Source organism: Diceros bicornis, chromosome 3, assembly GCF_020826845.1.
Source record: "Diceros bicornis minor isolate mBicDic1 chromosome 3, mDicBic1.mat.cur, whole genome shotgun sequence".
Classification (NCBI taxonomy): Eukaryota; Metazoa; Chordata; class Mammalia; order Perissodactyla; family Rhinocerotidae; genus Diceros; species Diceros bicornis.
Genome location: NC_080742.1, coordinates 47,437,019 through 47,451,167, shown reverse-complemented (window position 1 = coordinate 47,451,167; position 14,149 = coordinate 47,437,019). Strand labels below are relative to the sequence as shown.

At 41.1% G+C, this 14,149-nt stretch overlaps 2 protein-coding genes across 5 annotated transcripts in view; one reads left to right on the top strand and one right to left on the bottom strand.

Moving 5' to 3' along the window:
- The window catches only part of CDCA7L (cell division cycle associated 7 like), a 48,052-nt gene extending 47,104 nt beyond the window's left edge, over positions 1-948 (top strand). For all 4 annotated transcript variants that reach the window (XM_058526973.1, XM_058526962.1, XM_058526944.1 and 1 more), the window contains one exon: positions 567-948. In XM_058526973.1, coding sequence (XP_058382956.1) covers positions 567-597 — 31 coding nt within the window. In that variant the 3' untranslated portion in view covers positions 598-948. The remainder of the gene's footprint in view (positions 1-566) is intronic.
- Positions 949-1,511: 563 nt separating this feature from the next.
- Positions 1,512-14,149, bottom strand: part of DNAH11 (dynein axonemal heavy chain 11) — a 311,121-nt gene continuing 298,483 nt past the window's right edge. Inside the window, exons 78-83 of the mRNA XM_058534426.1 lie at positions 10,554-10,796; positions 7,613-7,795; positions 7,418-7,533; positions 3,364-3,476; positions 2,687-2,827; positions 1,512-1,862 (exon numbers count right to left, since the gene is read on the bottom strand). Coding sequence (XP_058390409.1) covers positions 1,615-1,862; positions 2,687-2,827; positions 3,364-3,476; positions 7,418-7,533; positions 7,613-7,795; positions 10,554-10,796 — 1,044 coding nt within the window. The 3' untranslated portion in view covers positions 1,512-1,614. The remainder of the gene's footprint in view (positions 1,863-2,686; positions 2,828-3,363; positions 3,477-7,417; positions 7,534-7,612; positions 7,796-10,553; positions 10,797-14,149) is intronic.

The following is a 14,149-nucleotide window of genomic DNA, read 5'->3' as shown; positions in this document are numbered from 1 at the left end:
CCAAAAATGGAGGTTGTCATCCACGGGCCCAGTGGGGGACACCCTCTAGGCAGGTCGTGGTTGCCTTATTTCAGGCTGATTTGTATGAAACACCTGGAGTGCCATCCATTATCTGTTTGTTTGTTTGTATTGGAAAAAGCTCAGGACTGATGTCTTCCCTATTAACTGTCTGTATCCAGAATTGCCCCTCATTGTATGAAACAGAAGTGGGGTATTCAAGGCAGGTTGAGGGGAAGACTGTGAAGGGCCAGAGGCAGCCCTAATCATATTGGGCAGAGAGGTTTGGGCTGTGTGCGCTTAGCACATGGTTATCTCACTCTGGGGAGGAGATGGAATTGTGGCCGGCAGCAGACTCGAATGCGCAGTTCTGGAACGTGAGAGTGAGGCACTTCACGCTGGGGGCCTGCCTGCCGGGTCTACCATTATTGACACAGAAGGACTGACCTCACATCAGAAGGTTGGGTTTGGTCTTTGTACCCTAGAGGTCGTTGAGCCTCGAGCGCTGCTGTATTTGCCTCTCTCCCACTCACTACTGATCACAGTAACACTTCCTGTCTGTTTCTCAGCTTACAGAAGCAGCTGGTGGAGGACAATTAAGAAAAAGAAGAACCAGCCAGCTCACTGCAGAGTACTGTTTGTGCCTGAGATTTCTTACGGTGGTGTTTTTATACAGAAATTCTTTGTAGATCTAAATACTATATTTTTAAAGAAAAATTGTTTATATGCTTAAAAAGATTTCTCAGGAAGACAGCAAAGCAGAGGAATCTATATCCATGTATACACAGGCCTGTTTGTAGATGGAATTGTTAGAAGCATCTGTAGATGATTATAAAGCACGGTTTAAATGGGGTGGAGTTACAGTTCAGGTAAGTAAGTTCTGGAGAAGCATTGTGTGAGCAGCTCTTGCCTTTGACCCTGTTTGATTATCTCTGTTGCCTTGATCTTTTACCTCCTTCAGGCTGAGTTTTACAGGGGTCACAGCCCTTTCAGTTTCCCTTATCACAAGTGACCATAGTTCAAACCATGTCGTTTAACCTGCTCTGGGTCATTGGAAACTTACATTGAAGAATGTTCCCCTAAATTACAAAGTGCAATTAACCACGAACTTGAGAGTACTAGAATTTTAATAAAACTTGAACAAGACGTGGACTGGCACATTACCGACACGGGAGGCCTCAGAGCAATGCTGGCTGGCAGGAGTATCTGCCTCTTCATTCAGGATTCACCTGCTGCCTGGAGCCAGTGGCTTCTATATGTTGAAATAGTGTAGGGCTAAAAGAAAGATTTTGTTTAATAGCTGTAAGAACTAAAATTCTACTTACTGACCATGAGACTTCCAGCCACATTGTTTTTGAGGTTGTATGTTCAGTGGAACCAATTCTCAATAAGTTTCCAGTATTTTTTTCTACCTTTCTTTCTTTCTCTTTCCCTTCTCCACTTTTTACGGATGGTGTTAAAAAAAAAAATTAATGCACATGTAAGTTTTGGAATATGTTCTTTGCCTTTCAATAGAATAAGTTAACATGCATGGGAACAGTGCAGTGACACAATGAAAAATCTTCACTGTGTTCCGGCTGAGGCTGGAAGAATGTGAGTCCTAGCACAAGGGCCCTTTTATGCTTCTAGCAGCAGAGCCACACCTGCTAGAACCCATTTGGCCGTCTTCTCTTTGCTCTTCAACCTGAAGGTCCAGACGTAGTTGGGGCCCCTCATTTTGGTTCTGTACACAGGGCACTCATAGGTCTGTGTTGTTTCCTGTCTGTCTGTGGGTATGGCTTTTACAAAGATGACGGGCATCACAGATGTTAACTCCTTGAGGCGGGCTTCAACGATGGTTCCTGACTGGCTGTCCCATCTGGCACCTACAGCAAAAACACAAGAGTTGCAACAGTGTAGCATGTGGGTACTGATCCTCTAATTGTTGTAGGCAATAAATGTTCTGGTTTTGTAACGACTGCTTGTCAGTGGCTTCTTTACAGAGCTGGCCTGTGATTGAGCTTTATGAGGGGGGTTATCTACCTGCTGCCACATATACACTGGAGGCATAGATCAATGTTCCCATGCTTAACACTTAAACTTTCCTATGAAAATAGATTTTGTAAGAATCCAGACACACTAAAACAAAGTAGTTTGCCCTCCCTTTAAAAGAAATGTGAATTTGAATGCTTACAGACAGTGTGAGAAGTCTCTAATTGAACACATTTCTTCTCCACCACACCTTCTTTTCTTACGCCAAGTTCAGGTCACTCATCTATCTCACCTACGCTGCACTTAAACATTTGAAATTGTTGCACTTGCTTTAAAGTGAAAAGCAGCATCTCGGCAGAGACTAGGATAAGAGGAAATGTCTGGCATGACTGAATAAATTTGGAAAATATTGCATACTCTAGCCACACACCCCCTTAGAGATTCACAATGTACATTGCATCTTAAAGGCGTAGCGAAGTCTTATATTAAAACAAACAGTGAAGTTATATTACAAAGCAAAATAAATTCAGTGTAGGTCTTAAATTATCCTGTGGTGTTAACACTAGATCTATGTGCAAATTCATGTGATAGCCATCACCCTAAATGCCTTAAAAATTTGGCTCACATTGGCCACACATTGTGGCATTTAAATCGTTTGAAAGAGAGAGCAGGAAATGAGGTTAATGACCCTACATGTACTCCTTGGGGTGTCTCTTACCTTCCATGAGGAGCCCGTGGAGATATGCACCTTCCCTTGGGGGATGGCCATAATCTTCCTTTGTTTTTTTGGTAACATCAACAGTCAAGCACATTTTATCCAGTGGCCACTCATTTTTTCGAGCTATGGTCTGCATGATTGCTTTGGGAGGAGAAGGAACAGGAATTGGATAAAGTTGTACATAAGGTTCCCAGGAGCCACCGGTAAGGTGAGCATCTACCTGAAGCATGCTTTGGTCCCTTAGGGCATGTGCTTGCACTAGAGCAAGGGTTGGCAAACTAAGGCCCACAGGACAACCTCCCTGCTTTTGTAAATGAAGTTTTACTGGAACGGCCATGTGCCCATTAGGTTATGTATTGTCTGTGTTTGCTTTTGCAAACACTATCATGGAAAACTATCATGGAAAAGTAGAGTCGTCATGAAAGAAGGAGAGCATGTGGCCCTTGACAGAGAACGTTTACTAGACTGACCCTTATCCCACCTCACGTGGCTGCTCCTGCCCAGAATTTTATTTCTTCCGTAGTTTCTGCTGTCACTCCGTCTCCCTTTTCTGTCATGGCTACTGCATGAGGACTGGTGAGCAGGGCAGGGAGAGTCACTCCTAGGTAAAGCCAGGCAGGATTCCTGCTAGGGGTGTGGGTCTGTCAGCATCACGGACTGCCCTACCCCAGCCTTACCAGTTAAGAAGGACTGAGGATTGAAGAAGCCAGAAAGCCACACCACAGCCGGAAGGGTGAGATCTTGTGTCCAGGTATCGAGTTCTCGGCATCGCAAGAGGAGGTCATTAAACCTGTTTAATAGAAGGTAAGAAGAAATAAACTTGCTTTTTAGTAATAGAGAAGTTTTCCAATAAGATTAAGTAGATTCTGGGGAAGGGATGGTGGGGGTTGTGGGAGAGAGGTATACCACTGATAACTAGTAAGATTGTTGCCTGATGACTTGTGGAACATTGTCCCTTTAAAGGGCTATATTTTTCTCTCTAGATTTTCTATCTTACAACTATTACTATTAGGGACAAGAAACACTGGGGAATGTGGAAAATTCGTCTCCATTTATTCAGGAACTGTTTGTTTTAGGTCCTCCTAGTGGTATGTGGTGACTATACACAGGTGACCTGTGTATGATCCGAGCTGACACATGCTAACGTGGAGGTGTGTGGAGCGCGCATGGGAACACACGGGAAAGAACACCTGTGTGTGTCTGAGGACGGGCAGGGGAAAGCTGCAATGATTGTTCTAAGACCAGAGTTGCCGGAAAAGGCAGAGGCAATAGAGCATATGACAGTGGTCTTCCCAGAGGCAGTAATTACCTGAAAGTGGGAAAGGAAAGGTTATTAAGGGAAAGAACAATCTTCCATCTGTTGCATGAGAAACTGCTGTTTCTACACAGGTTCTCTGATCTGATCTGCACAACAATTATGCAAGATAGGAAGTATCCGCAGTTTACCTAGGAGGAAGCTGGCTCATCGAGACTAAGGAAAGAACTTCTTTGATAAAATTAGGAAATGTGCGACCTTGAAATGTAGGTGTAGGAGCTGCTAGAAACAGCGGGAAAATGGAGCAGGGCATGAGATGGAGCACAGAGAGGGACAGCTCAACATAAAAGCCAGCAGAGCAGTTCTCCGGGGTGAGGGCCACACGGGCTGGCGCCTGTGTTGGTTCAGAGTTGCAAAGGAAGCAGAGTGGATGAGGAATCACCCGACAAACCACCGCTACAGGAAACGTCTGCCTGAGATTGGGCTGTGAAGGAGGAAGGGCTCTAAACGTTCACATTCAAATGTGAGTCACCACAAGGAACATTCCTCCTAGCTCAGAACGTGGCTCTGTGCCCTGCCCCATATTAAATTCTTTCAAATAGCTGGTTTGGGGAAAATATACTTAACAATAGCCTTTCTTTTCTTTGTGTTTTCTAAGAACAGGAAAAGCAAGGATAGAAAGACTTTTTATCTCAAAATGTTTGCCACAAGAGGATAAACATTGCAGCCAGACAATTTGCAGCAAGTTTTTAAAATATCAAATGATTGCTTGTATAAACAAGATTATGGTTTAGAAGTGATCAGCTAAGAAAAAGTGAGGAAATTGTTGGAAGATCTCAGAAGTAGAAAAAGCAATATAGAGAAATGAAAGCAAAAAGTGCAGCAGCATAAGTTAGAATAATAAGAAAAGCAAATAAGATGAAGTGGAAAAGAGTGAAAATAAGATGAAAACTGAAATGAAACAGAACACATTTATGAATACAAGTCTAGAAAATTTGAGTTTCCCTAAATTACAAATTTGCATCTGTATAATCAAAGACATACCATGTTTCAAGAAAATTTGACACAGAATAATCAACACGAAGATATATCTTAGTACAGACTATGAAGACAGAGAATCCCCTGGACAGCCAGGAAAAAACATGAAGTCTTTTTTTATAAAGGAGGAAAAAATTCTGTCAGCTTCAGACACCTCCACAGCAGCAGCATTTGATCAGAGAATAGAGTGATGCCTACAAAGTCCTCCAACAATGAATGGATTGAATTTGTTTTTTATAACCAACCAAACTGTCATTTGAGTATAAAGATAACTGATTATATGACATGAAAAACCACCAGCAATTCCAACAAACAGGAATGTTGATAACCCAGGAAATAAAATAAGAGGAATCTGAAAAAAAAAAGACTTAAGTATGTTTAAACTCCTGAGAAAGAGAATAACAGTCATAAAAACAGGAAATTATGAAACTAGGTCAGGTACCTCCCCCTCAAATATAAACAATTGGAACTGAAAATTGATTTTGGACAATGAAATATTAAAAAGGAGAGAAACAGTAAACTGGAGACAACTGAAGATATAATTAAGATCACCTAGCAGTGATGAAATCAACCAGAATACAGCAGAGAGAGAGACAGATTGGAAATACGAGGATTCAGGTAGGTAAGTAAATATAATGAAGAGGATGGGGAAGGCAATATTTGGAGAAATAAAGAATAAACATTTTTCAGAGTGGAAGCAACAGGTGGACTCACACATTTGTAACAGCACAAAGTACCAATTAGGATACATTTTTAGAAGTCCACACCTAAATACAGTAGTAAAATTGTAGAACATCAAGAGTAAAGAGAAAAATCTTAAAAAATTCCCAGAGAGGACAGATTAGTTGTGAAGGAGTGACAAGTATATTGAAGAAGAGACTCATTAGCTAAAGTAAATAGCAGAAGACAATGGAGTTATAACACTGAAGTTCTAAGAGAAAATAATTGTCTTAGAATTCTACATATAGGTAAACTATTAATCAAGAGCGAGTGTGGGGTGAAGAGAAGTCAAAGTCGGACACACGATCCCATTTACTCCCCACCACGTACACTGAGAGCCCTGCTGTATATTTTATCCTTTAGCAAAAAGAAAAAGGGCCCAGAACAAAGGAGCCAGAATGAGATGCAAAAAGCAACAATGAGCAAAGAAATCGATCTATGTGTTAAGGCAAAAATAATTATCAACTATAAACAAAAGTACTGTGGTTTAAGGTTGAACTACGATTCCAGACCAGAGGAGGCTGATGTTCAGAGGGAGTTAAAATTCTAAAGCAAAGTGTTGACTTTACATTGTGTTAGAAAAATCAAAAGTGGGTATGTTACAATGTAAAGTGTCTCCACTAAAATAATAGGAATGGTACAGGGTAAAGGTGGAATGAAGGGAACTATTAAACTGACAGAAGCCAGAAAAGGTTGGAATAAAAGAAGAAAAATACAGAAATTAGAAAGCACAAAATAAGATGGTAGAAATAAGCTCAAAGTTATCATCATAAAGTTTAAGTGTAAATATAAATATTTTTGATTTGAAATATAAAATCCAATTGTGGATATTCATAGCGATAGCAGAAATCCAGTGACAGGCTTTCCTCACGCTCCCTGCTGAGGTTCTCTGCTGCCATCTGCGGCGTTTCCATGTTGCACCTCCCACTCCTGTGTTTGCACACATCCCACACAGCAAACACCCAGGTGCCTGGGGGGAATTTCCAACGTGCAGTCATTTGGCATTCTAATGCACCTTCCAGTCTAAGGCTCAGACTAACACTGTGGTTCATGGAAGAAAGTTTTAGGAAAGCAAAAATAATCTCTGTACTGAAAAGTCAGGAATAGAGAGAACCTTATGAAACTTCCTGTATTGAGTACCAAGGCTAAGGAGCAGTTGGAGATAACACCGGCCCTCAGGGAGCTGTGAATTTCTGCCCCTGGCTTTGTGACACATCTGTGCAGTCATACCCATGCGTCGAAGACAGTCTGATTTACTGCATACCATACTACAAACTTTTAAAAGTTAGCTATGAAATGCCCTTAGTAATCACTGGCTTTGAAGATAAGGGTATAAGATGTCATGAGAGCAGACTCAGGTTGCCTTCCATGGCCATTTAAATCGTAAAAACTCAATGAGGGAATTCTGTTGTTATCTACATTTTTCAGAAGATAAACTGCGAAATGAGAGAGGTCAGATATTTTGTCCAAGATCATCAAATAGCTAACAAGTAAGAGGCAGAATTTGAATCTTGCTCTGAGCCTGACTTTTAATTGATTTTTCCCTTTAAAGCAACACACAAGGAAACTCAAATGAAACTGGTGGTAGTTAGTTTGCACGCTTAACAGTCACAAAGCACAATCTTCATAGTTCTTGCAAGGTTGAATAATAATTCAGAACCCTGACTCAGCACTGAGGTAGATAAAGGCCGGTGGGAGTGAGGCCGGGGCTAGCTTACCACTGGGCCAGGCCGTAAGTAGATGGGTAAGCCAGTTTGCTCCAAGTGTCTGGTACGATGTCATAACTCAAGGCAGACTGCTGGGCTTCCATGTCAGGAGATAACGTCAGCTCCCCCTTGTATGGAGAAAAATGGCCGCATAGTGAATGTCTTCTGATGTGGTGAAGCCTGCTCTAGTCCCACTTTTAAACTTACCTTCAAACCAAGGTCGAATTGTTGAAGTGACGCATGCATTTCCCGAAGGAGAATATTCATCCTCTCACATTCTTGGAAGCAAACAAGAACATAGGGGCTTCTATTTGAGTTTTTTTGCATTATCTCTGCCATGTTGAACTCTTCCGGAAGTTTCTCCAAAATGTCATCCAAGATATTCTTAACCTTAAATCATGAACACACACAAAAATTTAGCTCCTTTCTGTTTCATTTTTGTTCACAGTGACTATGTATCTATTTTTGTAAGTCCCAGAATATATCTTACAACTCCCAAAGACACTTGCTAATACATTTAAAAGATGCCTACTACTATTGGGGCCAGCCTGGTGGCGCAGTGGTTAAGTGTGTGAGCTCCGCTTCGGTGGCCTGGGATTTGCGGGTTCAGATCCCAGGTGCACACTGATGCACTGCTTGTCAAGCCATGCTGTGGCTGCGTCCCATATAAAGTAGAGGAAGATGGGCACAGATGTTAGCCCAGGGCCAATCTTCCTCAGCAAAAGAGGAGGATTGGCATCAGATGTTACCTCAGGGCTGATCTTCCTCAGAAAAAAAAAAAGATACCTGCTACTCCCAGGAGATGGGCAGAGTGGCCAACTACCTCAGCTACCTTCCGCATCAATGCAGCCCCCTCCCTCCTTTAGATCCCACAGTCTAGTCAGGGAGGAGCTTGTTTGCAGCTTATTCCCTGTTAGCACTTAGGGCACATAAGAACTGTGATAACTACATTTCATTTGTATGTAAAGATATGATCTGAGGAAGTAGAACCCAAGCATTTGTGTATGACATTTTGTAATCTGCTAATTAAAAAAAAAAATCATTTGAAAAGTCACATGAACCAAAGACGCCCTTTAAGCTTGAGCTAATTCTGGTGACTGATGCTGCCCTCCCAACTGACACATCCTAAAATTCTGGAGGCAAATTAGATGAACATTTTCAACTACAAGGAAGACTCTATCTTCTATAGTTGTTGCCCTGAAGAAATGAAAGATTTATACACTGAAGATGTGAATATGTACAGAGTACTCCAATGAGCAATATTTATTCTAGCTATACAGTTTTACTGAGCTGGGGAAACCAACAAATACCCAAAAAGGACAAAAGATCGAAAAATATTGCTTGTCTTCAGCCTCAGGAAACTTTCCCTCTTTCCTTGATTTCTCTGATTACTGCCATCATGCTTGCAAATTGCTTGAGCACCCTAGCAGGTAATTTGTCAGATCATGAAATCTTAAATTCATTTACAGCAACAGTAGAAAGTATGAAGCACAGTGTAGTAAAAAAGTTAGGTAAAAGAATGGCTTTTGGAATCAGCTAGAATTTGGTTTCCTTCATCGGCCCTTTCTAGCTGTCTGGCCTTGGCAAATCACCTAAGCTAATCTTTGCAATAGGGATCCTCAGACTACTCAGAGCTATTGAGGATTGAATGGCATATGTGTAAAGTAATTTCTTTAGTGCCTAGCATATGGCAAGCATCCAATAGATGGTCATTGCTCCAATCTGTTTGCCAGATTGTTGAGGCCAATCTGTGGAGGCATCTTGACCTCATTTGCTTTGCACTTCTGGTTTAATGATCAGCTTGCTTGTTGGAAAGATTGAAGCCCCAAAACTAGACGAAGACCTCTTCTACCTCTCTGCTTCTATTAACACTATAGCTTTTCCCAAATGGATGATTTTTTTCATTGTTCATCTTCTTTTTTTAAATCTAACATTCATGTAGTGAAAATGTTAGTATATAGGATAAAACATGCTACAACAAATTCTAAAGCTTCTAAATTACAAACAAGTGTCTCAACGAACAGCCTTATTTCAAGAGAGAATTGAAAAATTTCAAGAAATAATCTGGAAAGTTCCTGGGGCCTCACTATAATTAGATCTGATGTTTAGTGTGTTCCAACAACCTGAATCCTTGACTCATAATTTTGAGAGAGAAATAAGGCTAATTTATTCAGGGAAAAAGAAACTATTCAAGTTTTAAATTAATGAGAAACAAGATTTTAATCTGAAGGTAAAACAAATTATTTGGTGTCCATTTCTCCTCCCCATCATTCTAGGCCAATAAATACCTTCAAAAGAATAATAATGCCAGTCTTCCAAGATAGTGTAAAAAAAGATACCATAACAAAATGACAGAGCCAAAAACACATTGAGTGAAAGGCAAGCCACATATTTGGAGAAGATGTTTGCAATACATATATCTGACAAAGGACACACATCTAGAATAAAGAATTCTTACACATCAATAAGAAAAAGATTGACAACCCAATTAAAAATTGGGCAAGCAACCAGAACAGGTACTTCACATGCAGGTATATCCAAATGGCCATAAGCAGATGAAAAGATGCTCAATATTATTCCTCAACTGAGGAATGCAAAGTTAAAACCACAGTGAAATACCATGACCCCTAACAAGACCGCAAGGAGCAAGAGCAGCTGGAACTCACACCCACTGCTGGGGGGAGGTGCAACCAGTTTGAAAAACTGTTTGGGAGTATCTACTAAAGCTAAACATTATACCGTTTGATCTAGAATGAATAAAGAATTATATATTCATATAATAGAATACTAAACAAAAATGAACCGTCGGTCCCTGCAACAACATGGATGAATCTCACAAATGTAATGTGGAGTGAAAGGAGCTAAACATAAAAGAGTACATACTGTATGACTGCATCTAGTTGAAGTTCAAACACAGGCAAAGCTAATCTATGGTGATAGAGGTATGGAGAGTGGTTATCCTTGGGCTGGGGTGGAGAGGGTATTGACTGGTAAGGGGCATGAGTATCCCGGAGTGTTGGAAATGTTCTGTATTTTGATCCGGGTAGTGGCTATACGGGTGTATACAAAGGTAAAATTCATTGAGTTGTAAGCTCAAGATTAGTGCTGTATATATGTTATACCTCAAGAGAAAAGAGAGACCCTCTACCTTGTCTTCCGTGGCCTGCCCCGGCTCCTCACTGCTGAGTGCGTTCCTGGGCTGCGTCTCCAGCAAAGTTCTGAAGAGGGTGTTGGACATCACTGTCAGGAATTCTATTTCAGCGTTTGGGTGGAGGCCATACAGTGCTGGGCTTTCTGGAGGGAGCATCTCCTCTATGTACTGGTGGTAGCCTGAATAATCTAGATTGGGCGGAGCTGCAAATCCTGGTGCCAGCATGAGTTCATCTTCAGTCTTCAACACAAAGGAAAAGTCAGTTATTCCAAACCCAAGTGGACATCAATCTTCACTTCCTAAACACTTTGAGAACACTCTGGTTAGAAAGTCCCCACACAATGCTGGAGAGGTAGCAGGCTCTTTCAGATGTTTCATGGCCTTTCGTAATCAGTCATTCTGCTCTGTGTATGGTACCAGGCTGACCTCTGGGGAGGAGTAAAAGGAACACATGTGAATCCTATCACACATGCATCTTATCCCTAAGAAGACTTACTTTGCAGTTTGAGGCAGCAAGATACATGCACACAAAGGGAATGAACACGTGCTGAGCCACCTATTGTGTATTGGTCACCTTGTCACATGCTTGAAGTCATTGATTCTCCCAAGTATCTCCATTTTGCAGAGAGAAATGAAGACTCAGAGTAACTTGCCCAGGCAGATGTTTGATTTTAATCTTAATTCTGAACACATTTTAGTAAGACTCTAGAGCCTGTGCTTCCCCAGTGTATATACTTTCCACAGTAGTGTTGCAAATTATTTTATATATGATACATATGAATTTTGTAAACATACATAATTATATGTGCACATATTGAAAAATGTGTGAGTGTGTGTATAAGTAACATTTTATAGGGCAGTATATACTAAGAGTCAAATCAATGCTACCTCCCCATGACTTTGAGCTACTCAGGGCAGAGTCTGTGTTGCTCATCTCAAGATCCACAGACCCTGGGGCAGTTGCTGGCACCTACTGGTGCTCAATACATAGTCGCCTAATGAATGCAAGGCTGGCAATGAATGCAAGGCTGGCGTAATCAGGCATTTATCATGCCCGTCCACTTCATTCAGGCTGGGGAAGAGCGCAGACATTCCACGTAGAGGAATGTTCTTAACAGAGGCAATGAGAGCAGCAATACCAAACTTTCCAAATATTAGAATGATGTTCTTCAAAATGTACCAAAAGAGTTTATGGGCCTGAGTCTCTGACCGCCATAAACAGAGTCAGTCAAGTGCTTATAACTTTCTGTTTAATCAGTGTAATCTCAGATGTTTTTTTCTGCTTGTTCTTTAATTCCCAGGGGACCATTACACCTCTGTTTTGATGTTCTTAATCTCTCTTCCTGTAAATTCTGTCTAAATGCACTTAAATGTACAGAGGGTAATAGATTCATATGACCTAGTTCTTAAAGAACTCACAGTCTAATGGGGACAAGGTAAGCATGATTTTCTGCACAATTGTGTCATCCGTGAGTAACGGCGGTTTGTTCCTTCTCAAACCTGCAATCCCAGATTGCCTGGAGAGCCTGTGTCCTTAGAGACGATGCGCAGTTGCTCTCTCTGAATTGCAAAAGGCATTTTAAATGTTCGAGTCAGTATTTCTATTTTTATTTTGTACAGGGAGCATTTTCAAGTTATCCAATCTTTCACATTGCCAGAAACAGAAATCTTGACCCAATAAATATGAGAAGGAGCAATTTAGACTATCTCATCACCAATATTCATTAGCTTGTGTTTTTTTTTATTCATTTATTCACATTTTCTATCATTTCATATTTATATATCAGAAGAATCAAATTTTATACTTCATCTGACTCAGGGTGACCAAAACAAAACTGTGAAGAAGATTTAAACTCACCATTATTAGTCCATGATAGATAAATTAGCCAAAATAAAAATATGGGCACAAAATATAAATAATAAAACCAAAAGTTAGAATAAACATATCTAAATCGAACTTTATTCCCTACAAACAAGGACTTGGTCATCCCTGTTAGTGCTCACTAGACAGGTGAAAGAAATTTTAAGAGCCATAGTTAAACTCACCTTCAATGAAGACAAAAAGTTAAAAACAGAGTTTTAAGTAAAGAAACTAATCAAAAAGTGGAACCATCTGGAACTGTTAAAGTGCCATGGGGACTGGACGTATAAGTGCAAACTCATATGATGCTGGTGGGAGTGCAAATGGTCCATACTTTCTGGGAAGACAATTAGGCAGTCTGTTTACAATACGTGAAGCGTGCCTCCTATATGTCAGGCAATGAGTGAAGCAAAAGAAAACAGCAAACTCAAAGGAAAGGGTGTGAGGTTTACAGCCAGACAGACCCGGTTCAGTTCCCATCCCTGAATGGTTTGGTGGCCTTAAAAAAATGACAATGGAGGGCCGGCCCCGTGGCTTAGCGGTTAAGTGCGCGCGCTCCGCTACTGGCGGCCCGGGTTCGGACCTGGGTCGCGCACCGACGCACCGCTTCTCTGGCCACGCTGAGGCCGCGTCCCACATACAGCAACTAAAAGGATGTGCAACTATGACATACAACTACCTACTGGGGCTTTGGGGAAAAAAAAAAAGGAGGATTGGCAATAGATGTTAGCTCAGAGCTGGTCTTCCTCAGCAAAAAGGGGAGGATTAGCGTGGATGTTAGCTCAGGGCTGATCTTCCTCACACACACACACACATACAAAAAAAAGACAATGGATCTGAGTTTCAGTCTCCCCAGTAAAATGAAGCTCATAATAGCAACCTAATGATTGTGGCTGTGAGAATTTAACGACAAGGTATGCAAATAGCTAGGCACACAGCAGGCTTTTATAAAAGTTAGTTTTGGTCTTCCCTGTGCCCTAGGAGCAGACATGATTATTTCAAGCACATCTTGATTTTGTGGAAAGAAAAATAAAACCTGAGAAATGTCCTACTGTAAATTCCTACTATGATGTCAAACAAGCAAAGTTTGAAAAGCAAGGCTTGGGTCATACAGACACTTGTGTTCTCCTTTAAGAAAACTGAAACTTTCAACGTATTCAAGGAGCTCTGTGAATCCTGATTCTGAATTCAGGCCCTCTCCCTTCCCACTCAAGGGCTTTTATGAAAAGCTGCTTCTTGCTAATGAGGCCCTAACTGTAGAGCTCTCTGCACAGTGGCCACCTGTCTTGCTTTTGGAGGAGGGCTGTTTGAGAAGGTGGTTGTCATGCTTCAAAGAATCAGTAGTTCTAAAAAGACGTCTCCAAAGAAGATACACAAATGGCCAACAAGCACAGGAAAAGATGCCCAACATCATTAGTCTTCAGGGAAATGCGAATCAAAACCGCAATATGATACCACTTCACACCCACCAGGATGGCTAAAATCAAACTTGGACAATAACAGTGTTGGCAAGGATGTGGAGAGAATAGAGCCCTCATACTGTGGGAATACAAAATGGTGCAGCCACTTTGGAAAACAGTTTGGCAGTTCCTTAAAACGTTAAACAGAGTTACCAAATGATCAACAATTTCACTCCTAGGTATATACTCAAAAGAAATGGAAATATATGTCCACACAAACACTTCTACATGAATGTTCATAGCAGCATTATTCATAACAGCTGAAAAGTGGA